We start from the raw sequence: 27,994 nt of genomic DNA, 5'->3' as shown, positions 1-27,994 counted from the left end.
TTGAAGGTCCGCGCCGGATGTTTGTCGAAGATGAGCTCTACTCTACCGCTTCCGGTCGACACCTAATGAAGGTATGTTATTATTCTGTTTTCGGGCTGTTATGTGTGTTTTTCCGCAGTTGTTTCTGAAATCGAGGCGGTTTTGCTCTCTTTATCAGCTGTAAATGTGTGTCTCCGTGTGCTGTGTTGTTAGTGCTAGCGTTATTTACACACGACATCATACTGTCAGCTTCAGAACAGGCGAATAAACATCACAAATATAGTTGATAGTTTTACAGTTTGTCGTTTTAAAGTTTTCGTTATTCTTCTGTTTGTCATAAAGTGTTAAATGTTAACAGTAGCCACTGTCAGCACAGCTAATCTTTTACTCATAAGAGCTGGTGTTTATCTTGACATTTCCTCTTATGTCATTTCTTCAGAAAAGACACACACACACACACACACACACACACACTCACTCACTCACACACACACACACACAAGGTGTGTTTTAATGGCTCATCCCAGATTTCTTTGACAGAAAGCTGACGTTTGATATATTGCTGTCAATCAGAAAGAATTATCTAGAAAGATTAATTACTTAATTGGTGAAATGCTGTTTACAAAATTAAGCAATTCTTATTATTGTCAATTTAAATAAAATATTGTCAGAACAAAATAAGTAACAACTATTTAAGTAGTATTAGATGTATAAACCTGAGAATAAATATTTCAATTTCCAAATTATTTATATTAGTTTTTTCTTTTCTTTTTCTTGCTGTTAAAACATGGGCTGTCATAAATAAAATAATTGATTATGTCATCACTATTTACAAAGCAGAATGAATTTAAAGAAATTAACAATAAATTAAATAATATCAAATATTAATGCATATGAGGCCAGATAACAGGGAGTGTCTGAGCTCTGGATCTCTGAGGAGACTGTGAGTTCTGCTGGATCTGCTGGTGAAAGCTTCATCTATCCCGTGTGTGTGTGCACAGCTCAGACACTGAAGAGCGTGTATGTGGCGTCTGGAGAACCAGGATCATGGCGGATGACAAGGATGTGCTCCGGGACGTTTGGTTCGGGAGGATCCCGGCCTGTTTCACTCTCTCTCCTGAAGAGACCACAGAGAGAGAGGCTGAGCCCTACTATGTGAGTGAAGATGACCAACACTCGTTTGCCTTGTCCTGGCACACACACACACACACTTGAGGTCTTGGCCACTTGAGAGCGCGTGCACACGACTGTCTCGTGTCTTAAACATGCCAGAGTGCTCTTACTGCACACTACACCTACACCATCTCAGTGTTCGAGGCTTAACGTATCCCATCATGCATTATGTTCGGGAACTCGCGAGATGTCGAGGAAAACATTCCACTGTAACTTCAGTTAATTAGATGCATATAATTTGGGAGTAACAACATAAAGTGTTGCACATTTTAATAGTGCAAAGATGATTATGTGTGTGTGTGTGTAGGCCTGTTTTGTTAATTAGTTAATCAGTTAATTAGAAGCACTGTCTTCTGTTAGTTACACAGTGACTACTGAACAGACATGTAGAGGTTTATCTTAAAAGGCAAAATATTGAAAATATAGTAAATAAAAGCTCTGTAAACACTCGCAAGACTATAAGTGTGTGTCTTACCGAGTCAGAATCAGAAGGTCTACACACACTTGCAGTCTTTACGCCTACGTGAACACTTGGGCCAGACAGAGGGAACACTTAAAGGTGCAGTGTGTGAGATTGACAGCTAGTGGTTGAGACCGGTACTGCAGTCTAAATCAAAATATCGGAGATCGCTGTTTCCCCGCCTCCTCAGACTCGACGCTCACGCGGGTCGCCAGATTGAGGACATGCGAGCACAACTGACAATCAACGTCGAGGAGACTAACACACTGTAAGCTGAGTTGATTTATCCGATATTTTAATATCGTTCACAGAGATTATTAGATGGATATCGAGGCCTTCTAGGGTGTGTGGAAGCTGCCATCTCTGACTCAGTTTGTTTGCTCGTTTCCAAGGATACGATATGCTGTGTTTCCCGCCAACTGGCATCCCGGGTGTCGAAACACTATTGGCTGAACTGGCAGTGGGCGGAGTCACACAGACCAAAACAAAACAATAATAATAAGTAAAATAACTGTGTTTTCCAGAGGAACGAGTGTGTGAACGTAGCATGTTTCCTCAATATCTGCAGACATATTATGGTATTTTTATGCTTTATTAGAGTAAACACATTACATACAGCACCTTTAATGTGAGTAGACGAGTGTTCAAGTGTGTGTGTTTGGACAAGGCGTGTCTCTCTGCTGTGGATCGTGTCACATGACCTGTGTTGTGTCCAATCAGCTGCTGCTCCCACGGGTCAGTTACCTCACGCTGGTCACGGATAAAGTCAAGAAGCATTTCCTCAAGGTCATGAAGGCAGAAGACGTGGAGGAGATGTGGTTCGAGTACGAGGGAACGCCGCTCAAATGGTACGTCGAGCTGCAAACATTTCACTTTCACATTCATGAGTTCAGCGGATGCTTTTATCCGAAGCTTCTCTGCTAGCGCTGAGGGAACAGGTCAGGATAAATGTGGTCATGATGCTTCCAAACAATCCCTTAATAATAATAATAATAATTCGTTACATTTATATAGCGCTTTTTCTGAGACCTCAAAGTGCTTTACATAGATGGGGGAATCTCCTCAACCACCACCAATGTGCAGCATCCACCTGGATGATGCGACGGCAGCCATATTGCGCCAGAACGCCCACCACACACCAGCTTACTGGTGGAGAGGAGACAGTGATGAAGCCAATCAGTATATGGGGATGATTAGGAGGCCATGATGGACAGAGGCCAAGGGGCAAATTTTGGCCAGGATGCCGGGGTTACACCCCTACTCTTTTTCGAAGGACATCCTGGGATTTTTAATGACCACAGAGAGTCAGGACCTCGGTTTAACGTCTCATCCGAAGGACGGACTAATAAAGTCTTGATGTTCAAAAAGATGATATGTAAATACTTAGTTTAGCAGAGCTCTGTAGTTTTAAAGTCCCCCTGTAGTCAATCATTGTATCCCTTAAACTCATCTCTGATCACCAAAATTACCTATTTAAACGTTTTTTTTTCCTTGAACAAAATGTCTTAACGCCATAAAATATCTTGAATGTAACTCGACACCCTTGCCTCATTTAGTATGCGCGGTTCTATGAATATGCAGATGAGCCCCGCCTCCACTCACTCCCTCAGCTCAGAGATCCACTGGTTGACGATCACACGTTGATCTGATTGGTTACAAGGTAGTTTGTGACGTCAGAAACACCAGCGATTTCAAAGCGTGTTTTTGAGACTGTCTTTGGTTCACTGCAGTTTTAAGGAGGAAATACTCAGCAATGGAGTCGACTTATGAATTTACACATGGTTTGTCTTAAAGAGTATTAAAAACACCACATAGACACATAAACAACATTAAAAGCTGGACTTTAAAACACATAATGCAATGCAATGATGAATGAGAGATGAACAAATAAACCTTCCTCTAAAGCCTGTATTATAATTGATAGTCATTAATTCCTTAAATCTGTATATTCAAGTAAACCTCAGTTTCTTCAGTCCAGTAAGTGTTCATCTTGAACTATCACTAACAATATCAGGAGTTATTCTTACGTTTACTTGATAAAACCAGTAAAGGCCATAAAGGAGGACGTTTGTACAGTGACACCAGAAGAGTTTTACTGGATAAAACAGTGTAAACTCTCAGTCAGAGGCAGAAGACTGGAGGAGATCGAGTGTTATCAGCAGAGTTTGATCATGTTTAGAGATGTAAAAAATCATGCATAAAATATCATACAGTAGACTTTACAGGGTTAATAAATAGGAGAAAAATAGTAAGCTGTGTTCAGTATAAATGAAGCGTTCATTGTTTAACCAGACGAGCCCGTCTCTAAAGGCCTGTCGGTGGAGTTTGAGTGTGACTGACTGGTTCTGCTGGTTTCAGGAGCACGTGCTCCTCAGACGTCTCACAGGACTGAGTTATTGTTGATGTTCTCGCAGGAACAGTAGTGTGATCAGAGGTGTGTGTGTGAGTGAGTGGTGCACTTCTGTCTGTCACCACAGGGTGGCGGAGTAAAGCTGAGGATCTCCTGCTGCCGATGACGACTGTGGCATTCAGTTCTTCTCTTTAACTTTCAAAACCATACAACACACAAACCAACATCTATTCACTCACACATACCAGCCCACAGGATACTTTACACAACCTCTAACAATAACACACACACATACACACAAATGTAAGAAATAATAACCATAAAAAATTAGATCCTCCTTGTTCAAAGTAATTCTCTTGTTACAAAAGCTTTAGATTTCAGATAAATGCTGTTCTTTTGAACTTTCTATTCATCATAGCATCATGAAATAAAAAACTGTTTTCAACACTGTATTTAATAATAATGATTTAATAATCATAAATGTTTCTTTGATCATCAAATCCTCATATTAGAGTGATTTCTGAAGGATCATGTGACACTGAAGACTGGAGTAATGATGCTGAACATCAGCTTTGATCACAGGAATAAATTACACTTTACTGTATATTCACATAGAAAACAGATGATTTACACTGGAATAATATTTCACAATATTACAGTTTTTTATTGTTTTTTATCAAATAAATGCACAGCAGAAGAGACTTCTTTTAAAAACATAAAAAAATCGTATTGACCCCAAACTTTTGAACGGTAGTGTATATATTACAAATTAATTAAATAAAACAGAGAAGGGAAATGTGGGGTGTGGGCATTAGGTTGATTATCCCTCAAGCACTGATTTATATTCCTCTTCTGAGCTTAAACATTCACATGTATTGAGGGATCAGTTGAACTCACCAGAAGAATTAATGTCATTAAAGTGATCTATGGAGTCTATGAAGAGATCGATGTGTTAGCGGCGCCCAAGTTAATAACTAATGATCTTTGCGACAGAAGTGAATCAGTCAAAACTAGCTTGATCTGGACAGTAGCTTTACTCTAGATCTGCTGTAGAGCTCAGCCTCTGCTGCTGTGATCTCCTGTTCTCTCTGTAGAGCCGCTCTGAGGCGGCAGTGTTGGTGAAGCGCTGTGTAGATGCAGGAGACTCGACTGACTGAGAAAGATCTTCTCTAACTGTTCTTCTTTCTTCTTATGAGCTCTGGTGTGTAACTGTGTGTGCTTGTGTTCAGGCACTACCCCATCGGTGTGCTGTTCGACCTGCACGCGTCCAACACCGCTCTGCCCTGGAGTGTGTCCGTGCACTTTAAGGTGTGTGTGAACTCCTCTCTGCTTCCTCATATGGTGTTGTTACTGTGCCCGAGTGCTGATGCGCTGTGTCCTGCAGAACTTCCCCGAGCACGACCTGCTCCACTGCACATCCAACTCCGTGATCGAGGCTCACTTCATGTCCAGCATCAAAGAGGCCGACGCGCTCAAACACAAGAGTCAGGTGATCAACGACATGCAGAAGAAGGACCACAAGCAGCTGTGGATGGGGCTGCAGAACGGTACACACACACACACACACACACACACACACACACACACACACACACACACACACACACACACACACGCACGCACCTCTATACACACACACACACAGAGCTGTGGATGGGGCTGCAGAACGGTACACACACACACACACACACACACACGCACCTCTATACACACACACACACACACAGCTGTGGATGGGGCTGCAGAACGTTACACACTCACACACCTCTACACACACCACTGTGGATGGGGCTGCAGAACGTTACACACTCACACACCTCTACACACACCACTGTGGATGGGGCTGCAGAACGGTACACACACTCTGAACTTTTGCTCTTATTTCTGACACGATGAGTCTGGATGAGTCGACAGAAAGCTAACGCTAATGATGGACAGAAACTCATGCAGTGTGTGATGAGCACAGGCTATCTGTCCTGAATAATAGCACTCCAAATTAGAAGTAGTGTGTTCCCAGTTGTACGCAGTGTATTAACAGGGTTATACTGCCCTCTGCCCACAACCCATTGTGTTTTGGACAAGGATTCGATTATAACTACAAATACAAATAAAAAACTACAAACATGGTGGATGTGCAAGAGATGATTGACAGGCCATTTTAACAGGTGCATTTAAAGAAGCAGCGGAACGGCCCGTTAAAGACACACTCATGATGAAGTAGTTCGTCCCAAAGCTTGCCACGTAATGTCCCCAGTTTCTTCAGAACCATGCGTTCTTCTCTGTGTGTGCGTGTGTGTGTGTGTGCATGCATGTGTGTGTTCAGGTTTCAGTCTTTCATTTAAAGGTGAAAACGTGAAGCTCTGCAGATAAACTGAGAGCTGTGAGTTTCAGAAGCAGAGATGTTTTGATAACACACAGCTGTCCTGTGTGTGTGTGTGTGTGTGTGTGTGTGTGTGTGTGTGTGTGAGAGAGCAGAGAAAGTAACAATTTCTAAGCGGATGTTGATTTTCACCTGCACATGTGAGAATGCAGCCAGCGTGACTGAACACACACACACACACACACACACACAGGACAGCTGTGATTCCTCCAGGCGTCTCCGTGTGTGTCCGACGGCAGAAACACAGCTGTGTATCTCCTTCATCTACTGTCATTGATTACTGTGATCTGCTTCTGTCACAGATAAATTCGACCAGTTCTGGGCCATGAACCGTAAACTCATGGAGTATCCCACTGAAGAGGGCGGCTTCCGCTATATTCCCTTCAGGATATATCAGGTATTTGTTCATTTATTCATTTCATACACACACATGAGCTTTAGAAACATAAAACTACTCGTTTACAATGTTGATTATATTAATAAAACTACATATTTTCAGGTTATTGTAAAATATGCATTAATATATAGTGTCGAGCGCAGGGAGATTACAGGATGTCATTCGCAGTGCTTCATGGGAGTGGGCGGAGCTAAAGCGCTCTTCTATTCTCTGATTGGTGTGATTTTCTGCACAGCATCATGGGTAATATAGTTTTCCACTAGGGCTGGGTGATGAACAATATCATATTGAGATCGCTTTAGATAGTTATTGATAATATTCAATACATGAGGACATGAACTTTTCTGAAACTTTTCACCGTTTTATTTGATAAAAACTACCGTCAAATACACACTGAAACTGATACTGACAACTCGTCAAAATAAGAGTTCAGTTTAACTTCAAGAAATTATGACAGAAATGCATCACTGCTGGATCGTAAGATGTACTTCTCAGTATAATAATAATAATAATATATTTTTAAGGAACAAGAAGATATTTCTTTCGTTCATGTTTTAAATGTATACAGTTCTGTTCTCTGCACTCATTTTCTGTGACAAAAAAATAAATATGCAACGTTTTGTTGTAAATTGATTGTTATATACTTTCACTTGATTACATTTTAAAAGCTTGACTACATTGTTATAGTTTATATAAATTTGTATTAAATTATAAAACACTGAATCGCAAAAACAAATAAAATAGAATTTAGGAAAAATTCAATTTGATTTCATGGGGCCGTAAAGTAAAAGACAGCCAGTCTGAGGAGTTTAATTGTGAAGGAACACATTAGCAGGTTTACATTGATTCTCAAGGTCTAACACACATGTGGAACGCACTTCCTTCCCCTTTAATGGCGAATTAATATTGTGATAAATATTCATATCATATGATATGGAAAAAGAAATTCGTGATGATATGTTTGGCCATATTGGTCAGGAATTCAGGAGTTAAACATGATTATTGTCATGATTTCATGATTATTAACATGATTCAATAAGTTGAAATAATGTGGGCTGACTTTAAAGGCTTATAAGTTATCCTTTAAAATCTATTTCCCTGTGGAAAAAATGAAAGAAGTTTTTACTTTTTTAGTGTTTGTTATTTAATGTCAGCAATATAACACAAGGTGTGGTGATATCAATCTTTTTTAATGTAAATAGATTTATGAAGTTTATTACTGCATCGTCAGAATTAGATATTTTTAATCGCTTTTTGTTTTACAATGTGATGACAAGATAAAAAAAGGCTTTATCTGTGCAATTGTAACATCCACTGATGTCAGTAATTTCATATCAACTCTATGATGGTGCCACAGATTGGTCAAATGTTAAAAGCTGTTGTCAAGTCATTCCCAGAATGCATTTCACTTTATTTCATGCCCATTTGTATGCTTGGTCTCATAAGTGTATAAATATTATATCTGATAGTCATTTGAATGTTTATTTAATTATTTGAATTCACCGTTTGAATATTTGAATGACAGTTTGAATATTTAGATTTTTTTATTTTTTTGCTTGACTTGTTCATTGGCCTTTTTAAAAGTGTCATGAAAAGGAAGTTACGCTCTTTTCCTCTATCGTCCTCTATCTATTTCTGATTCCTATTGGTGAAGATCAGTTTCACATCAGATATACTGTAATAGCTTTCCTGAAGCGCTGGCACTTGCAACGCCAAGGTCACGGGTTCGATTCCCAGGGAAAGCAAGAACTGATAAGAATGTAAATGTGTATCTTGAAATGCAATGTAAGTCGCTTTGGATAAAAGCAAATGTAAATGTAAATGCCGGTAACTCCCATGTACACTGTGCTGTCAACATTATTACCTTATAGAAAATATGACGCCTCTCACTCCAGAATCATTCATAGATGCGTCGGATAAAAGTCCAATATGAGCTTGAAAAATGTATTAATCTCACACACTATTCACACTTGCATCATCATAACAAACATTTTTCACATTTTCAAAGACATTATTTTCCAACAGCCTACAATTTTTAATGTTCTTTGTACAGTATTGATCTGTCCTCCTGCCACATGTGTTTGGTGAAAAGGAGGAAAGAGTAGAAGGAGACGCTGGATGACAGGATTTTGTTTGAATAAGAAATTAATTTATGAATAAATATATATATATATAGATAGATAGATAGATAGATAGATAGATGTGATGTAGGTAAGCTGGTTTATTTTTCTTCTTTTGTCTTGTAGCAGTTCTGAATGGCCGGTAACTTAAAAATGTAGTAGCCAAATTGTCCGCTGAGTGAAAAAGTCCTGAATGTTTTCAATATTCAGATTTCTCACCTGTTTGGTGTTTTATTTTTTAACTTTTTGACCACATCCCTGGATTAAGCCCAGGCTCTGATTATTCCTGAAAGATCCTCTAATGATGCTGATGATGATATCCAGTCGTCTGAGACCCGAGAGCTCAGAGAAAGGCCTGTGCCGGGTCATGTGTTGGTCTTCCAGGTCGAGTGTCAGGGGAGTTGAAAAGAAAGTGTCGGCACCCAGAGTATCACACTTCTCATCAGCATCAGGAGCCTTTCGGATAATGCCGAGCTCAATAATTGATGCTGGCCTTTAAATATGCATGGAAGTAGCTGTCGCTTCTCACACTCTCTCTCTCAGATGATCTCGGTGAGTCAGTTTTTCTGGAAACCCGATCGAGAGCGGATCATCCTGAGACACCTTCTCTTCCCGAGCGCCGAGGGTGTCGTGTCACAGCAGCTTTTCACAGCGCCAACATCCAGTCCTATTGTCTATCAGGCTGTGTTTGTCCAGATCTTACCGAATGACACGCTCGGGCACTGACCACATGCGAGATGTGTGTGTGAAACCTGGATCGCGTCCAGCATTCGACACCCCGAGGCCGAAGGAAAGACTATGCCGTGACTACCGGCTGTTAACACACTCAATATCTCGTTCCGCTGTTCACAGCATCACACACACACCAGTGTGGGCTCAAAACAGACGCTCACTGACGAGATATTAGCACATGAACTATGTCGTTAGCTCTCAATAATGACACACAATGACTATATTTAAGAAATGGTTTCTATTTCTTCGACGTCGCGGCTGGAACTGCAACACGCTTTATTTAATGTTAAAAGCATCTGATGTGAGTTTGATTGTGCGTTACAATATTGTGTTACTCCCTAAAAAATAAGTAATTGCGTTACTTAGTTACTTTTTATGGAAAGTGATACTTTACATTTTACAAAATTAACAAATATTACAACAAAGTTTTGGCAAATGTAACGGCTCTTTCACACCAGAAGTGAAATGAATAAGCCTCAGGCTGAAGGAAATGTAGATTAGTAGAAAAAAGTAGTATCGTCAGTAACATGTATTTAGACACTGAACATTTCTTTTAAAGTCCCCCTGTAGTTATTCATTTTATCTCTTAAACTCATCTCTGATCACCAAAATGACATATTAGATAGTTTTTTCCTTAAAAAAAATATCTTCATGCCTTAAAATCTCTTGAATGTAACTCGACACCCTTGCCTCATTTAGTATGCGCGGTTCTATGAATATGCAGATGAGCCCCGCCTCCACTCACTCACTCAGCTCAGAGATCCACTGGTTGACGATCACACGTTGATCTGATTGGTTACAAGGTAGTTTGTGACGTCAGAAACACCAGCGATTTCAAAGCGTGTTTTTGAGACTGTCTTTGGTTCACTGCAGTTTTAAGGAGAAAATACTCAGCAATGGAGTCGACTTATGAATTTACACATGGTTTGTCTTAAAGCATATTAAAAACACCACATAGACACATAAACAACATTAAAGGCTTATATTTACCTCAAAACTGACCTGAAAAATTCTGAAAACCATAAATGTTCATTTTCTATTGAAAGGGCTGTTGGGTAATTTTGCAGCTGGCAGAACTTCTGTTAAAGGTCCCATTGCATGTAAATGTCACATTATGAGGTTTTTTAACCTTAATATGAGTTCCCCTAGCCTGCCTATGGTCCCCCAGTGGCTAGACGTTTTGATGGGTGTAAACCAAGCCCTGGGTATTTTTGAGAAAATGAAAGCTCAGACGGGCGAATCTAGAAATCTTCCCTTTATGTCGTCATAAGGGGAAAGGTCACCTCCCCTTTCTCTGCTTTGTCTTGGCCCGCCCATGAGAAAATGAGTTGAGCGAGCGCGATATTAGTTTTTCCTCAAAAGACATCATGGCTTGCAAACTTTTTTTTGAGAACGTTGCACTGTGATTATTTATTTATTTTATTTTAACCTTTATTTAACCAGGCAAGTCAAGTTCTTATTTTCAACAACAGCCTGGCAGGAGAGTTACAATGGACATACACACAAACATACATTACAATAAACACACATATAGTTTAATTTAAAACATTTACAAGCTGTGATAAAACCCTCCCTATAGTCAGTCTAACAGTGTTGATCTCTGTCCCGTTGTAGACGACGAGCGACCGCCCGTTCATCCAGAAGCTCTTCCGGCCCGTGTCTGCCGAGGGACACACTCTCACACTGGGAGACCTTCTGAAGGAGCTGTTTCCCTCCAGCATATGTGTGGAAGGTGAGCCGTGTTTGACATGAAAATCTGACTTTCCATGTTTAAGTGCTGTAATCTATAATCGGGTTCCGGTGCTTCTACCAACCCAGAAACCATGAAAATGAAGTGAAACCCAGTATCTTTGTTCTGGTGAGCCTTTCTCTGCAAGCATGTCAGAAAATAAGCCGATCAGATTTCTTCTCCTTCTGACGTATGAAGAGGATCTTATTATAATATTACCGGCCCTTAATCTGCACGTTTACACACACCAGCCGACATTTAGCTGACCAGAACATGTCACCGCTGTCTTATAAACACCTCAGGAACTGTGGACACTTGTGGAGAAGTTAAACATGAAGATGAGATGATCAGTGTAACTCCACAACAACTACAGAAATGTCTCCACTAACATTCAGAAGCTCTTCCTGAGTCTCTCCGTAAGGCTGCACTCGCTACTGGTGATTCTGGGATTCTGGATGAGTGAGATTGGCCTGTTCTGTTATTGAGTTTCTGAAGCTTGTGTAAAGACTCCGCCCTCTTCTGAATGGAGGCAGAGCTACAGCTCATTTGCATTTAAAGGGACACACACAAAAACGTCATGTTTTTGCTCGCACCCATAACACCCGTGTCCTAACCAGACACAATGCAATAAAATTCCAGCGACAAATAATTTGTCTGTCCCATAGACTGTAAAAAAATATGGACGTAGTGTCCGTGACGTCACCCGTAGGTTTCTGAAGACCGTTTTTGAAGCCTAAAGTGGGCGTGGCCGACCGTCGCCATCTTGGCAGCGTCACTCCCGAATTTATTTATTTTGACAGTCAGACAATGATCTGAGGTAAAGTGACGGCTAACAGACAGCAGACAAACGGCTAATGATGACTAATGACCACAGCAGCGGGAATCCACTCAGAAGTGGACACGCCCTTAATTATACAGAACTTTAAGACTTAATATAATTTAAATGGATGAGTTATAAAAAAATGCACCCCCCTCACAGTCGTCATGAAGGGAAAAATAAGCTATATAGACCAAAGCCACTTTTTGCTCCAGGCTGTAAATGTGTTTTTTTCTGCTGTAAAGTTGGGCATTTTAACATGGAGGAGATGCAGATTTGACTCACTTCTGCAGCCAGCCTCAAGCAGCCAGTCGATGAATTGCCATTGAATTCACTTCCGTGTTGGTTTCAAGAGAGAGACAGGGAGGTTGCCGCTTGGTCTGTCCACACTAGATGCGACACGACTGCGAAATGCGTCGAAATCAATCAAAACACACAGCCAGTCAGAGCAGTGTGTGGGCGGAGTCAGCCAATCAGAGCAGCGTGTGGGCGGAGTCAGCCAGTCAGAGCAGCGTGTGGGCGGAGTCAGCCAATCAGAGCAGCGTGTGGGCGGAGTCAGCCAGTCAGAACAGCGTGTGGGCGGAGTCAGCCAATCAGAGCAGCGTGTGGGCGGAGTCTCACGGCACCAGAGAGTAATCCTGACGGCACTCGCAAGAAAATGGATAAGTAGCTAAATAATCAAATTCACAAATATTACACCATTTAAACATTATTCAAATACATACTGAGTTACTAAAACAATCTTTGTCAAAGAATACACTTGTTTGTTCACAGTTTGAACGTTCTCGTTTCCATTTGTTTAATTTCAAGATCTGAGGTGAATTATCCATTGTTGCTTTTACAGCTACAAAGCTGGAGCACTAAATGATATTCAGAGTCACATGACACGCTTTTAACATTAAATAAAGCACATAAACAGCACCTGAGGTCATCATCGCCACACTTTGTGTTTGTTGTTCCAGCACGACGCCACAGAAAAATAGAAACTGTTTCTAAACTAGAATCGTCGCGTGTCGCCGTCGCTGGTTAGGACAAACACTCTGATTAAGGCGAGACACGGCAGGCAAAAACATTGGGCTTTTTTTTACTGGTCTTCTTTCAGACTTGTGGTGAAAAAAAAGTCCGACATACACATTTAGGTCTTTATTTTACTACACTTTGTCTGTTTGCGTCTGTAGATTTCTCATAAATTTAACAAAAGTTGGCGTTCTTAATCAACATGTTGCTCTGCGATCGCTGTCTGCACCCTGTCATCACACACACCGCTGGACAGCTCTCTCTCTCCTGTACAATGCTGTCGGATCCAAATATGGGCATTTCCTTTTTATCAGCAACCAATCGTGAAAGTAGAAGGGCTGAATGCGCAATCTCATTGGCTGATGATAAATCTCTAAAGCCCGTTTTCTCAAAATGACCTTTCTCTCATACTCATACCGAAATCTCCACTTCAGTCGCACCGATATACACCAAACTTTCCAGTCTTGTACCTAGTTATATTATGAAGACATTTACAGAGCGATTTGTAAATATATTATTCCTAGCCTGATTTATATAACATTTTATTCAAAAAAACATGGCGAAAATCATTTTTTTAAGGCTATTGACAGAATATTCTGATTTACAGGATAACAAAAGTAGATATCCATAAATCCCTCTGTAATGTTTTTCCCATCTAATATGTGAACACAATGAAAACATTTTTTTTAACCTGACTTTATCCAATACTTATTTTTTTAAATATATGCAAATTAGCGCATATTTAATTAGATACTGCCTAATTTGCATATTTAAACATTAAATTACAGAAAACTTGTAATTTTTTTTTTTCATCTTAATGTAGGTAATCAACTGGGAAAGTTTCATGGTGATATCTGCTAGTTAAAAATGTTACCCTATTCACCTGTAGTGTTTCGCCTTAACATGGAGAAGAACCTTTTATCGTGTCGCGGCGCGTGTAGTTTGGACACGGTGTAAAGGGGCAACTTTGACAAGCTATAATAAATGATCTGGTATTTTGAGCTGAAATTTCAGAGTCACATTCTGGGGAAACTATAGATTTATATTACATCTTGTGAAAAGGGGCATAATGTCACCTTTAATCTCTCACGGGAGGTCGTAATCAAAGATTAGTGGAGGAGACAGTAGAGGAAGACATCTGCAGATAGACGGAGGAGATGAGAAAAGGGAAATGAAAGGAAAAGACAAATGAGGGTTGCATGAATGAAATCCACAGCCAAAACAGAGGCGGTGTGTGTTCCTCCTGATGGGAAGTAGATAAGCAGACAATAGCAGTGAGGAACCCAGCACATCTGTGTCTATTCAAGACCCGATGCTTTGTCTGTAGTCGGGCTGAAGAGAAAGTGGCACTTTGTGTTTTGTTATTGCTCTGCCTCTCCCAGATATGTGGGATTAGCTTTGATAACAGCTCATGGTGTCGAGATTACAGGGAAATACATCTCGACTTGCTCAACCTGGGAAAGGCCTTTTCTGTCAGAAGATTAGAGTTGGGAATTCTTTCGATTTTGATTGCGCTTATGAACAAGGAGTCGTTCACTTCAGAGTTCAAATGTCCTGGTCATTTACTCCCCCTCGTCATCCAAGATGTTCATGTCTTTCTTTCTTCAGTCCAAATGTGAGTTTCAGTGCAGCTTCAAAGTCTCAACACGATCCCAGAGGAATAAGAGTCTTATCTAGACAAACCAGCCGACATTATATAACAAAATAAACATTTATGTACTTTTATCCACAAATCCTGGTCTTGCTCTAGCTGTGATGCGCCACACATGACGTCATCAGGTTGAAAGGTCACGCGTGATCCGGATCAGAAATGTAGAGTAGAGTGAAGAATCTCATTTTCTCCTACAACTTCAAAATCGGCTGACATCGTTATTTTACCTTTTATTTATTTACTTTTTGGAAATGTTCTTACACCTAACATTCCCGTGCAAAAGATTTTTAATGTTTTTAAAAGAAGTCTCTTCTGCTCACCAAGGCTGCATTTATTTGATTAAAAATACAATAAAAAAAAAACAGTAATATTGTGAAATATTAGGACAATTTAAAATGACTGTTTTCTATTTTAATATATTTTAAACTGTAATTTATTCCTGTGATCAAAGCTGATGTTCAGCATCATTACTCCAGCCTTCAGTGTCACATGATCCTTCAGAAATCACTCTAATATGATAATTTGATGATCAAGAAACATTTATTATTATTATCAATGTTGAAAACAGTTGTGTACAAATTTCTTTCTAAATTCTTTGATGAATAGAAAGTTCAAAAGAACAGCATTTATTTAAAATAGAATATTTTATATCCTTGATGAATAAAAGTATTGATTTATTTTATTTCTTTCCCCAAAAAATAAAATAAAAATTCTTACTGACCCCAAACTTTTGAACGGTAGTGTTTAATGTTACAAAAGCTTTAGATTTCAGATAAATGCTGTTCTTTTGAACTTTCTATTCATCAAAGAATCTTGAAATAAAAATGTAAAAAACTGTTTTCAATATTGATAATAATAATAAATGTTTCTTGATCATCAAATCCTCATATTATGCTGATTTCTGAAGGATCATGTGACACTGAAGACTGGAGTAATGATGCTGAACATCAGCTTTGATCACAGGAATAAATTACACTTTACTGTATATTCACATAGAAAACAGCTGATTTACACTGGAATAATATTTCACAATATTATAATTTTGTATTTTTAATCAAATAAATGCAGCCTTGGTGAGCAGAAGAGACTTATTTTAAAAACATTAAAATCTTACTGACCCCAAACTTTTGAACGGTAGTGTGACCTTTCACCCTGATGATTACGTCATGTGTGTCGCTTCTCAGAGATGGTGCAAGACCAGCATTAGTGGTTAAAAGTATATAAATGTTTATTTTGTTATAAAATGTCCGCTGGTTTGTCTAGATCAGACTCTTATTCCTCGGCTGGATCGTGTCGAGACTTTGAAGCTGCACTGAAACTCACATCTGGACCTTCGACCCGTTGGACCCCATTGAAGACACTATATGGAGAAACACCCTGGAGTGTTTTCCTCAAAAAACGTAATTTCTTTTCCACTGAAGAAAGAAAGACATGAACATTTGGATGACGTGGAGGAGAGTGAATTATCAGGAAATTTTTTTTTTCACGTTTTATTATATTTGATTTCAATTTCTGTTCTATGCCTCCCTGAGAAACTAAAAACACCATTTAATTTGGTTCATGGTTCATTTGTATTTATTTGTGCTATTGCTCATTTCTTGATTTGTTTGGTATTTTTGTTAAAACCATACGCAAAAGTGTTCAGTAGCCTGATGAGTTCTGTTCTTGCTATTCAGCTGCAACACTTTTTTTGTTGGAAAATTAAAAAATTGCTACCTTACTGGAATCAAAACTGGGAATCTCTAAGAATGGGAATTGATAAGGAGAATCAGAATCACTTAAAGGGGACCTATTATGCCCCTTTTCACAAGATATAAAATAATGTCTCTGATGTCCCCAGAGTGTGTATGTGAAGTTTCAGCTCAAAATACCCCACAGATCATTTTTACAGCATGTTTAAATTGTCATTTTTTGGTGCTCAGAAAAACGCGCTGTTTTAGTGTGTGCCCTTTAAATGCAAATGAGCTGCTGCTGCACGGCACAGGGGGCGGAGCTTCATGAGCTCAGTCTCAGGACAGTTTCATCTCACGGATTGATGATAATATCAGAAACTCTCAGTAACGGTGTTCATTTCGACCCGGAGTCGGACAATAATGCCTACAGAGTCAGAGTGCTGTATAGAGATGGGACAGGTATAGTTTAGTTTAATTACGGTTATTATAACGTATTTGTCATCTGCTTGTATGTATCCATTATTAATAGCCTACAAGTCTGCTGTTTCGGACCAGGGGCCTTATTTATAACCGTTGCGTACGCACAGAACAGGCCCTGAAAGAGGCGTACGCCACTTCCGACGCATAAGTTGTGATTTATAAAAACTTGACGGGAAAATTTGCGCACCTGCACGCAAACTCTGACCCATGCGTACGAACGTTTTGGAGATGGAGCAGTTTGGCGACACCGATGGTGAGCTGGAGATTAGTGTCTTTTTGGTCACTTTTAGACAGAAAATCTAAAGAAAAAATACAAAGATAATACAAATATAATTTCACTCACCAAGCCTGTCACTTGAAGCAAATCCCTTCTTAAATGTCGGCGCCAGCGAGCGCGTTGAGCCGTTTAGTGAAACTGACGTAAATAACAGTTTAAATAAATAAAATAATGATTTAAACTATGTTTTACTTCTGATATAAACATTTAGATTAAATATGCCATTCAAATTAATGGAGTTAAACACTTAAACATGAAATCATTACTGAGAAGTTACAACATTTTTTATATTCGAATTCAATCAGTAGAAATATTTGTTGCGGATGCGATGTTTTTGAACACTTTTCCTGTAGCGTGCTGTGTTTTAATGTTTTAACCACAGAGATAATTGCTTATCAAGATAATACAAGATTGTCTGAGAAAACAGTTTCGTGCAAATAATGCCCAAGGCCTATCTGTTTCCAAAAATATAAATCAATTAAAAATACTATTCGGCCAGTGGAAAAGACGAAATGTATTTTACACTATTTGATTTATGTATTCAAAAACAAGGCAAGGATAGGCAAGTACATGATTTTTATTAATGTAATGTGTCTTGTACCATTAAACGTCATCACGTGGATGAATAATTATATGCAAATGATATGCAGATGAGGATCTGCATAGTAAAACTAGGCGTTGTAAGCTCCATATATGGTTATTTCGGGGAGGAGACGCATGTGCGCACAATCTTCCGCTGACTGGGATTTATAAAGTGAATTCTGCGCAGGTTCTGGCGTACGAACGGTTTTATAAGTCTGAATATTTTTTTGCGTACGTCATTTTTGGCTTTCGGGCGCACGTACACTTTTAGTAAGGTTCCTACGCACAGTTTTATAAATGAGACCCCAGGTCCGAATGATGATCAAACATATACTGATGAGTTTAATAAAGTTTATTGTACATCACACAAAAGATGTAGCGTCAGTTTTACTTCAGAAAATCACCGTAAGAGCTGAGTAAACACAGTTATAAAAAGTGCGCAAGTACATAAACTAATTTCGGTAGAGTTGAGGGAGCATTTTCTTTGAAAACAAAATAATTCCACCTCGTCTTCAGCGGCTGCCTCAGATTTCGGGAGTAAATAGAGAGAGCTATGTGGATTAATACATCCAGCCACACAACACCTACAACGCTTGGGAGACAGTCTCGTCAGTGCAGCAGCAGTGAACTCAATCAGGGCGGGGCTATGTTAAAACTGCAGTGTCTGTCAACACTCGTGGGCGGGGCCTGTGCTTAGTGACATCACTAAAGCTGCATTCTGGAAACAGGTCGTTGGGAGACACTGCTGATGATTTATGGGGATTAATAAAAAAGGAGTGAGTGGATTTTTATCACTATTGGCTGGTCATGTACACACACTGCCAACACACATTTATGTCCAAACAGCATGCAAAAGTGAATTTTGCATAATAGGTCCCCTTTAAACTCAAACAATACTCGACCCTACTTCAGATGGTCTCAGTTCATGTGTCATTGGCTTGATTAGCCTAATCCTTCATCAATGCACACGAGTAAATATCTACATTTTGTGACTTTAGACGTCTTGTTTTATCAGCAGATGTAGTTTTTCTTAGCTTTGGTGTTTTAACGCCACAGATGATGACTTGCAGTCCTGTTATGTTTGCAACAAAATGGGGATTCCCACAAATAAAAATAAAGAGGATTTTCAGACAGACCGGCTGGTGAAGCTCGTCTCAGACGCCCAGTGGAATGGAATCTGGTGATAGATTTTATCCGTTTTGGGGGTAAAAATGGAGACATGTTTTGGCCTCTCCTACGCTTTTCACAATAAGATAAAGAATTCATATATATCGAAACGGCAATACATGGTAATCTAAAATTTCCCTTTGTTCTGCTGTAGAAGTTGGTCAGAAGAGTGAGAGGTTTATAGTGAATAAGAGGGTGTGTGGTGGTATTGCTTCAAATAAATGAATTGCACAGAAACCCCCCGCCCATCATCCCTTCATATCAGCCCACGGGTTCAGAAAGCTCCAGCTGGGCCGCCCACCTCCATCACACGCTCTCACACGCTCTCTTACATTCATAATGTGGTGAAAAATGGGGTTAGTTACTCAGAAATGATCTAAACTCTAGATTTTGAGGTTAGAAATCAGAGGGCTTTTCATAAGACGACTTATAGAATATGTAAGTCATGAGATATCGTGTAGTTTACACAATGTGCTAATGGATTTTTATCAACATTATTCGGTTGAAATGTACAGTCAAAGCTAAATGTATTCAGACACCTTCAACATTTCTCACATTATCACAGTTTATTCGCTATAGTTTAGAAAATGGTAATAAAATATTGTACTTGATATTTGATATTTGACTGGTTTTGTCCGTCCTTCTGTTAGACTGTCTCACACATGAATTATGTTGAATATCTGTCAGCTGTTAAATTTAACTACACAATTAGATAATACCAGTTTAGCTCAACCAATCACCAAGCAATGCTTCATTGTGTTCAGTCTGTGTGTAAAAAGAGCATTAGCAATTAAAGAAAACACACTTCAGCAAAACATGATCAGCTCAAAGTGTCTGAATCATTTCTGGCCCCAGATGTTTATTAATGTCACTGGTAGTCGCTGTATGAAGAATATCTGGGTATAATATGTCACAGTTTACTGTATTTTGCTCTCCTCACTTACATTAATGAACTATAGTGTCCTGCACACACTAGTGGAACAATATCAGAGATGATATCTGGTGTGTGAATAATGTTTGGTTTGACTGTACATGAGTCTATAAGGCAGAGCATATTCCTTTAGGTCTTGTTTTTAATTATTGTATAAGTTTGGATTTAAAGGGTTAGTTCACCCAGAAATATATTCTGTCATCATTTACTCGCCCCTGTTGTTCCAAACCCGTCAAACTTTCATTCATTTTCATAACACAAATGAAGATATTTTTAATGAAACCTGAAAGATTTCTGTCCCTCCATTGAAAGTCCATTCATCCAAAACTCTGACTTTTCTAAACATTCATAAAGAGGTCGTAGAATCGAGCGGTTTGATCCAAGTCTTCTGAAGAGAGACGACGGCTTTAAATGATGAACAGATTTAATTTAGACTTTTCTTCACATGTAAACACTGATCAACACATGCAATAGAGCACATCAGATATGATATTTGGACAAATATGTGTTTGGAACAATATGGGGAGGAGTAAATGATGACAGAATTGTAATTTCCGGGGGAACAAGCTCTTGAAGAAGTTGATATGAAATGATCCTGCACTCTGACAAATTAATTTTACAAATATTCACTGTCTCAATTAATGTTCAGGAAGTGTTTTATGTCATATATGAAACGAGCTGTCCGAGTTCAGGTGTAATTCCAAAATATTTTTTAGTAGCAATAATAGGCAATAATGGCAAACCAGTTCGCTTAGTGTTGTTCATGTGTCTATGTGGTGTTTTTAATGTGCTTTAAGACAAACCATGTGTAAATTCATAAGTCGACTCCATTGCTGAGTATTTTCTCCTTAAAACTGCAGTGAACCAAAGACAGTCTCAAAAACACGCTTTGAAATCGCTGGTGTTTCTGACGTCACAAACTACCTTGTAACCAATCAGATCAACGTGTGATCGTCAACCAGTGGATCTCTGAGCTGAGTGAGTGAGTGGAGGCGGGGCTCATTTGCATATTCATAGAACCGCACATACTAAATGAGGCAAGGGTGTCGAGTTACATTCAAGAGATTTTAAGGCGTGAAGACATTATTTTTTTCAAGGAAAAAACAATTAAATATGTAATTTGGTGATCAAATGAAATTATTGACTACGGGGCACTTAAATCATTCAACAAGACAGAGAATTTTGTATATTAAATGTTTACAGTATTTTATGCATTTTTATGTAATGTCAGGCTGCGTATTCTAATAATTCCTCATAAGGTCAGCTCTGCACAGGAGGATGTGAGGAATATCTGTGACGCAAGCTCTCATTGGCCCATGTGATCGTCTTGACCCGCCCCTCTTCTCACCTGATTATTGGTTTATTTGCCACACCTGTCCTCCCTCTTTCCCTCCTGATGTCCGTGTGTATTCTCCCCGTGTTCTCAGATCGTTGTCTAATGTGCGCTGAGTTTTCCTGTCCAGCTGTCGGACATTAATAAAGCCTTTTCCAAACCGGACACTGAGAACTTTGGGATTTGGCTGGTTTTGGTTTCGACTACTGAAGTTAACGTGACAACATTAGCGCCAGCAGTGCCAAGGTCATCCCAGCACATATGGTTTATTAATAATCCCGGCGCACAGAAGAGCACCAGGGCTTTCCTGCGGGCGCTCCTCATAACCGATGAACTAGCGAGTTGTGAAAATAAAAGCAAGTTGTGTTCGTGTTTACTAATATGAGTTTGTTTTTGAATTCCCCTCGCATCATTCTGAGAGTGACAGTGGGGACTCACCCACCTTACACACACACACACACACACACACACACAGAGAGAGCTTAAAGGAATCAGTGCCTCCTGCTCATCACTCTCACACTCTCTCTCACACTCTCTCTCACACATAGACACTCACACACACACTCACACACACACACACACACACACACACAGATCTTCAAGGAATCAGTGCCTCCTGCTCGTCACTCTCTCCCTGTTGTGTATTCCTCTCGTTGAGTCTGTCCAGTTTGTCCGTTATCTATAAGCTCTGAGCTGTTCATGTTTCTGAGATCATAAATCTCTCATGGATTATTTTTTTTCCATTAATATAAGCGTGTCGCATAAGTGGGCATGGAGTCAGTTCTGTTATGACGTGGAGGTCCTGCTCATGGAAGTGTGTGTGTAAGGGTCACCCAGTGTGTAGTCATATGTGCCTGGGTTCGGTGAGTCCCCTGTTCTGGGTGTGTGTGTGTGTGTGTGTGGAGGTGTGTGTTTTACTTCTTCCTGTTAAGCTGAAGACCATGAGACTAAGACTAGCTGAAGGCCGTGTGCAGTGAACACCTGCCAACACACTCGTTAGAGGATTCTATTAAACGCTCGTTAAATACACTATTGTTCTCTAGCATTGTTCATGGAAACTTTTTATCATCATCATCAATTATATTATTATTTAATAATAACAATCATAACCACCTCCACTGAACTCAGAGACAACAACATATTCTTCCAATTACCGAAATACATCTGCAATAGTGTTATTTTGACTTTCATTTTAGTTTTCATATTTAGTTATAGCAGTGTTAATATTTTGAGTGGCCTTTTATTTGTATATTTTTTGTTTTCATGTTAATTTTAGTTTCATTTTTAGTTATTTCATTATATGATTTTGTCATTTTATTGGTTTTAAAAAATATATTGCTATTTAGGGTTAATTAATTTTCATTTCATTTCTAGTTTCTATTTATTTCCAGTTAATAATTTTAGTGCTTGAACGTTTTGCCACGGTAACATTTCAAATTTTCATTTAGTTCAACTGATGTTTATATTTTATTTTATTTGAGCTTCATTTTAATTAACAGAAATGTTTTAATAGTTCTAGTTAACGATAATAACCTTGATCTACAATGTGAGTTATCTACAAGTATTCATTACTTCAATTAGCTCATTGTTTCTGACTTAAATTAAACTAAATGTCCAGTGTTGGCTCTGAAACTCTGGAATAGAGGCTGCCTTTGCATTAGAACTGCCTCCACAGTGGGATCTTCTAAATCTGTTTCACTGGCTTTCCTGTCTAAACCAAATATCTGAGTTAGTTGATTGTTTGTTTTATGAGAGTAGTTAAATATTTGCATAATGTTGTATACATGTTTTGTACATTTGCTTTTTGCATGTTTTTACAAATTGTACAGCACATTGGTCAACTACCCGTTGTTTTTAATTGTGCTTTATAAATAAATGACCTTACCTTAAATTATTACTTTTAATTAATACTTTTTTAGCTAACTGTGATTTTGTACATTTCTGAAATGCATAACTTAGACAGTTTCCTCTGATAACAGATAAACTGTACATTGTAAAGTGGACTCATGCCTTTTCTGTAAAGCTGCTTTCAAACGATGTGTTTGTGAAAAGCGCAACACAAATAAACGTGAATTGAATTGTTTTAGCACAAACACACACATATCAGTAGGTGATAAGACAGAAGCAGCAGTACAGGACACACACACAGTGGGGTTCGCCATTAGAAACACATGTAAAAGATGAAGAGTAAACACTTTTCTACTTGTTTCATGCAGAGATAGAAAAGCAGTTGTGTTGTTGGCCTCGCTGACAGCTCCGGCTAATGAAAGCGCAGATGATGCATGACTGTAGTTCAGGGTAATTGATCTGACAGAGGGAAAGCTGAGGCCGTGCCTTTTTGACCACTCGCTTAATAAACAAAAGAGTGCATTATGAGGAGAAGTTCCTTCCTGCGCTCGTTATCAGTGTCCTGAACCCCTCAGCCCTGAGCTACAGCTCACACACACTGATAGATGACCTGTGTGTGTGTGTGTGTGTGAGCTACAGCTCATCACACACTGATAGATGAGGAGAACAGACCTGATGAAGTGTGTGTGTGTGTGTGTGCTGTTCAGGACTCAGCGTAGGGAGATCTGTACAGCGAGATCCTGCGTTTATCTGAAGGTTTTAAAGGGATAGTTCACCCAAAAATTAAAATTAGCCCATGATTTACTCTCCCTCAACTCATCCTAGGTGTGTATGACATTCTCCTTTCAGACGAACACAATCAGAGTTATATTAAAAATGCCCTGGCTCTTCCAAGCTTTATAATGGCAGTGAATGGCTGTTTCTGTTTTAAAGTCCATTAAAGTGCATCTGTCCATGATAAAGTGCAAGTGCACACTTATGATGGCCTTTGGGTGGACTGTCCCTTTAAGGGCCAGGCCGCTGTGGTTTGCCGGTCGGCAGTGCTCATCAGTGCTCATCAGTGATGTAGTTGTGTAGTGTTGAAGGTCATGCTGATGTCTGAACCATCACTGGCTGTCAGACTCAGACTGCATTAGCCGTTTAACCCCGCGGGTCAGCAGGCTAACGTTATAATGTCACCGCCTCCAGCGCTTCCTCCAGCCCTCAGCCGGTGTGTGTACACGTGCTCAGTGTGATGAGACAGCAGGAATGATCATGCTGGGGTTTCAGAACGGCTGCTCGTGTACTTTCCACATCTCAGGGTCTGACTGTGTGAAATGTCAGAGAGGATGTGGATGAAATAATCTGAGTTGGGTTGTTCAGGATCATCAGAGCAGTCGTCACAGTTACAGTGGTGATGCACAGGCTCACACTAACACTCATGTGTTCACTTTCAGCATTCAGCTGCACAACATCATGGTGACTTTAGCATGTTCTTGAAAACCATTGAGCTGTATTAATGTTTAAGCTGCAAAATATCTCTAAAAGTTTTATTCTAGAAATAAAAACAGAAAACGCACTGATTTTACGGTTATATTGTTATAATGGCAGCATTTAGATTATTGCAGAACAGTTCAGGACACCAGCGTAGGCCATCTGTGTTTCCCAGAACTGCAGCATTTCCTCTCAGTATGACGTGCAGACTTAGATCCTTTCACCTCTAATACTATACACTTTTACAAATATACAGTATATATATATATATATGTGTATATTACAGTTTTATTAATATTCTGAATTGGCTTTTATTTTTATATTTTTAGTTTTCATGTTAATTTTAGTTAAATTTTTAGTCATTTCGTTCTGTGGTTTTGTCTCTTTTTCTAAATATTAAGGTTTAATTTTTCTTAATTTTTATATCAGTTTCAGTTTTCATTTATTTCCAATTCGTTTTAGTGCTTCAACTTTAAATAGTTTCAGTTCATTCCCATTTCTAATTTTTATTTAGTTGGTTTTTCAACTAATATTTATATTTTATTTCAGCTTTAGTTCCAATTAACATAAATGTTCAGTTTATTCTGGGTCCGTGTCAAATCAGCCACATTTCTGAAAGTCACATTTTAGAATTTTTTTTTTTTTTTCTGAAGAAAGACATAAAATAGGTGGAAATTGAAATAAATCTTATTTGGGAAATTTACCATTTGTACCAATTTAAAATGATTTTTTCTCATTTTTGATGAGAATAAAGATGTGCTGCGTTTGCAATCGCATACTATAGTAGACGAAAAACAGTGTGACTAAAGAAGTACGAACGAATTCACAGTTCTCATAAAAGAGTGGGTGAAAAGTCTTCCAGAAGCTGAAGTGTGTGTTTGATGGACACTTTAATATCCCATGAGGCCACAGGAGAGGATTAATGAACGACTTTGAATTTTGTTTGAATATTACATGAATGTATGAAATCCAAGTTTTATAAATGTTATAGTGTGTCTATAGTGTAGAGCGCAGGGAGATGACAGGATTACATCCTTCGCTTCATGGGAGTGGGCAGAGCTAACGAGCTCTTGTTTCAGCTCTCTGATTGGTGTAATTTTCTGCACAGCATCATGGGTAATGTAGTTTTTCACTAGGGCTGGGTGATAAACGATATCTACATCAATAACGATGATATCTGTGACATAGTTAATCTGGTTCATTTTCTTTATTTTCTCTTTTTCTGGATAGTAGAAGTTCTGAATGTCCGGTAATTTAAAAGTTTAGTGGCCAAAAGTTCATTTCAAACCCTGGTTACTATGGAAGTTTCCAGGGAACATTCAAGCTTTTCTTGCTTTCCTTCCATTTCACTTCCCGTGATGCTTAACTGTGTCCTTTTCTCTCCCTCCTCATCCTCCTCTTCCTCTTCCCAGACGAGCCGAAGCGCTTCCAGGTGATGGTTCACGGGATCGAGCCCCTTCTGGAGACGCCGCTCCAGTGGCTGAGCGAACACCTGAGCCACCCGGACAACTTCCTGCACATCAGCGTCATCCCGGCGCCCAGCGACTGATCCCGGCGGGAACACCACCGGATAGAGGATCTGCACACACACACACACACACACATCGAGAAGCCTTACTGAGAGTTAACTCTCCCGCTCCCTCTCTCTGATCCCGCTAACACACGCTTAGACTCGCTCATCCGTCAGCAGTGTCAGGAGGAGTCCCGGTGTGTGCCGAGGCGCTGAACTGCAGGACCGACTCGATCATTACAGGGACTAATGTAGGAGATTCACGGAAACATGAGGAAGTCATGAGTGTGTGTCTGGGTTCAGCTCACAGGAGGCATTACTGTAGCACACACACACACCGCTCACCTTCGCTTCGTTATCTGGGAAACGGCTGTCACTCGTTTAGAGACTAATACTGTATCAAAAGCCAAATAAGCACATCGACATATCACACTGTTCCCGAGTCACCTTACAGTATTCTCCTCTTCTCTGAGCGTGTATTTACCCCCTGCCTTGAGTGTGTGTGTGTGTGTGTGTGTGTGTGTGTGTGTGTGTGTGGGATGTGGGACTGTAGACGACACACAGCTGACTCTCATTATTGGTGTGTAGGAATCGGTGAGTGTTTCCCCCGGAGCGAGACACACACACACACACACACACACACACCGCAGAGCTTACGCCACTTCTCGGCAGACTCTTCTACACAGAGACGTGTGTGTGTGTGTACACACTCTCAGATGTTTAGATCATTCCTCGCATAAGTACTGAATAAAGATGCTGCGACCCGTCTCTACTACTAATAACACGGTTAAATCATAACGCGGTTCCAGTGTGCGTGATTGCTTTTCTGTCTTTGCTAGATTCATTTAAAATGCATTGAATTAAAACTATTTTATAACTATGACGTGTTTCTGTGTTTATTACTCAGATGTGTCTCACAGGATCTCCGTAATCGGTGCAGACACTCAGGTGAACGTTTCAGTAGTGTTATTTTCACATGACCTCTTCAAAACTCTTCATACAGAGACTACCAGTGACATTCATACACATCTGGGCCAGAAATGATTCAGACTCTTTGAGCTGATCATGTTTTGCTGAAGTGTGTTTTCTGTAATTGCTAATGCTCTTTTCACACACAGACTGAACACAATGAAGCATTGCTTGGTGATTGGCTGAGCTGTATGTTATTGGTCTTATGAACCATTCATCCATGCTTGTCTCCTTTAAAAAAGGCATTTAAATTTGTTAAAATATCATAATTCTAATCTTCTGGTGAAACGACTCAGTTCTTAAACCTGCACCTTCAGCAAACTCTCCATCTGACGTCCCTATCGTACATGCTGTCCTTTTAATCACGCTTCACTCAGATGTGTTACAATACAGAAGAAAACATCATTTCTACTTCAGTTTTATCACAACTTTAACTCTACAGCAAATCTCCATTAGAATTAACTCTTTTTAAAACAACCTTTTTTTTTTTCTTAGTGTGAAGAATATTTCAAAAATCTAGAGAACATTTTTCCAATATTTTTGTGCAATGAAAAGATTTCATAGATGTTAAAGAATCTTCACTGATTCCCATAAAGAACCTTTATTTTTAATATGATATCCATATTTCATTCATCTCCAACTGATAGCAGAACTGTGTGGTGTCGTCACAGGCCAGATAATAAGCTAATATTTCACCTGTTATAAAAAATGTGTTTAAAAAATCAATCATTCACACGATTATTAACTCGTGGCCACATTTTACTGTAGTGGCCATTTTCTCTAATTTGTTCCCTTGTTTTATTTTACTTGTGTCCATCTAACTAAATGAAATTAAGTTGTGGGAACAACCCCCCGTGTGGAATCATGTGTTCGGGATCTGGGCCGACACTATGTTGCTGTCTGGGAAATGTTTGATTAATGGCCACGATATCTTTTTTGTCCCCTC

The 27,994-nt window shown here is 39.4% G+C and overlaps 1 protein-coding gene across 2 annotated transcripts; it reads left to right on the top strand.

Moving 5' to 3' along the window:
- Nucleotides 1–6: 6 nt before the first annotated feature.
- On the top strand, nt 7–26,959 carry atg5 (ATG5 autophagy related 5 homolog). Of its 2 annotated transcripts, XM_084089389.1 has the most exons (8): nt 7–71; nt 981–1,134; nt 2,333–2,460; nt 5,192–5,270; nt 5,347–5,509; nt 6,645–6,739; nt 11,206–11,323; nt 25,982–26,959. In XM_084089389.1, the coding sequence occupies exons 2-8, from the start codon at nt 1,027–1,029 to the stop codon at nt 26,116–26,118; spliced, it is 828 nt and encodes a 275-aa protein (XP_083945515.1). In that variant the 5' UTR covers nt 7–71; nt 981–1,026; the 3' UTR covers nt 26,119–26,959. The 2 variants fall into 2 exon arrangements, with proteins under 2 accessions (XP_083945515.1, XP_083945516.1); XM_084089390.1 differs by lacking the exon at nt 7–71 and having other exon boundaries at nt 848–1,134.
- The last annotated feature ends 1,035 nt before the right edge of the window (nt 26,960–27,994 follow it).

Source organism: Abramis brama, assembly GCF_963993115.1.
Source record: "Abramis brama genome assembly, chromosome: 17".
Lineage (NCBI taxonomy): Eukaryota > Metazoa > Chordata > Actinopteri > Cypriniformes > Leuciscidae > Abramis > Abramis brama.
The sequence above is the reverse complement of the archived record's forward strand: the minus strand, read 5'-3'. Positions and strand labels throughout refer to the sequence as shown.

Excerpts from the sequence above, each read along its gene's own strand:
- atg5 (XM_084089389.1), top strand. The coding sequence starts at position 1,027 with ATGGCGGATGACAAGGATGTGCTCCGGGACGTTTGGTTCGGGAGGATC. Across the intron at positions 5,510-6,644 it reads GTGGATGGGGCTGCAGAACG|ATAAATTCGACCAGTTCTGG; the intron begins GTACACACACAC and ends CTTCTGTCACAG. Across the intron at positions 6,740-11,205 it reads TTCCCTTCAGGATATATCAG|ACGACGAGCGACCGCCCGTT; the intron begins GTATTTGTTCAT and ends GTCCCGTTGTAG.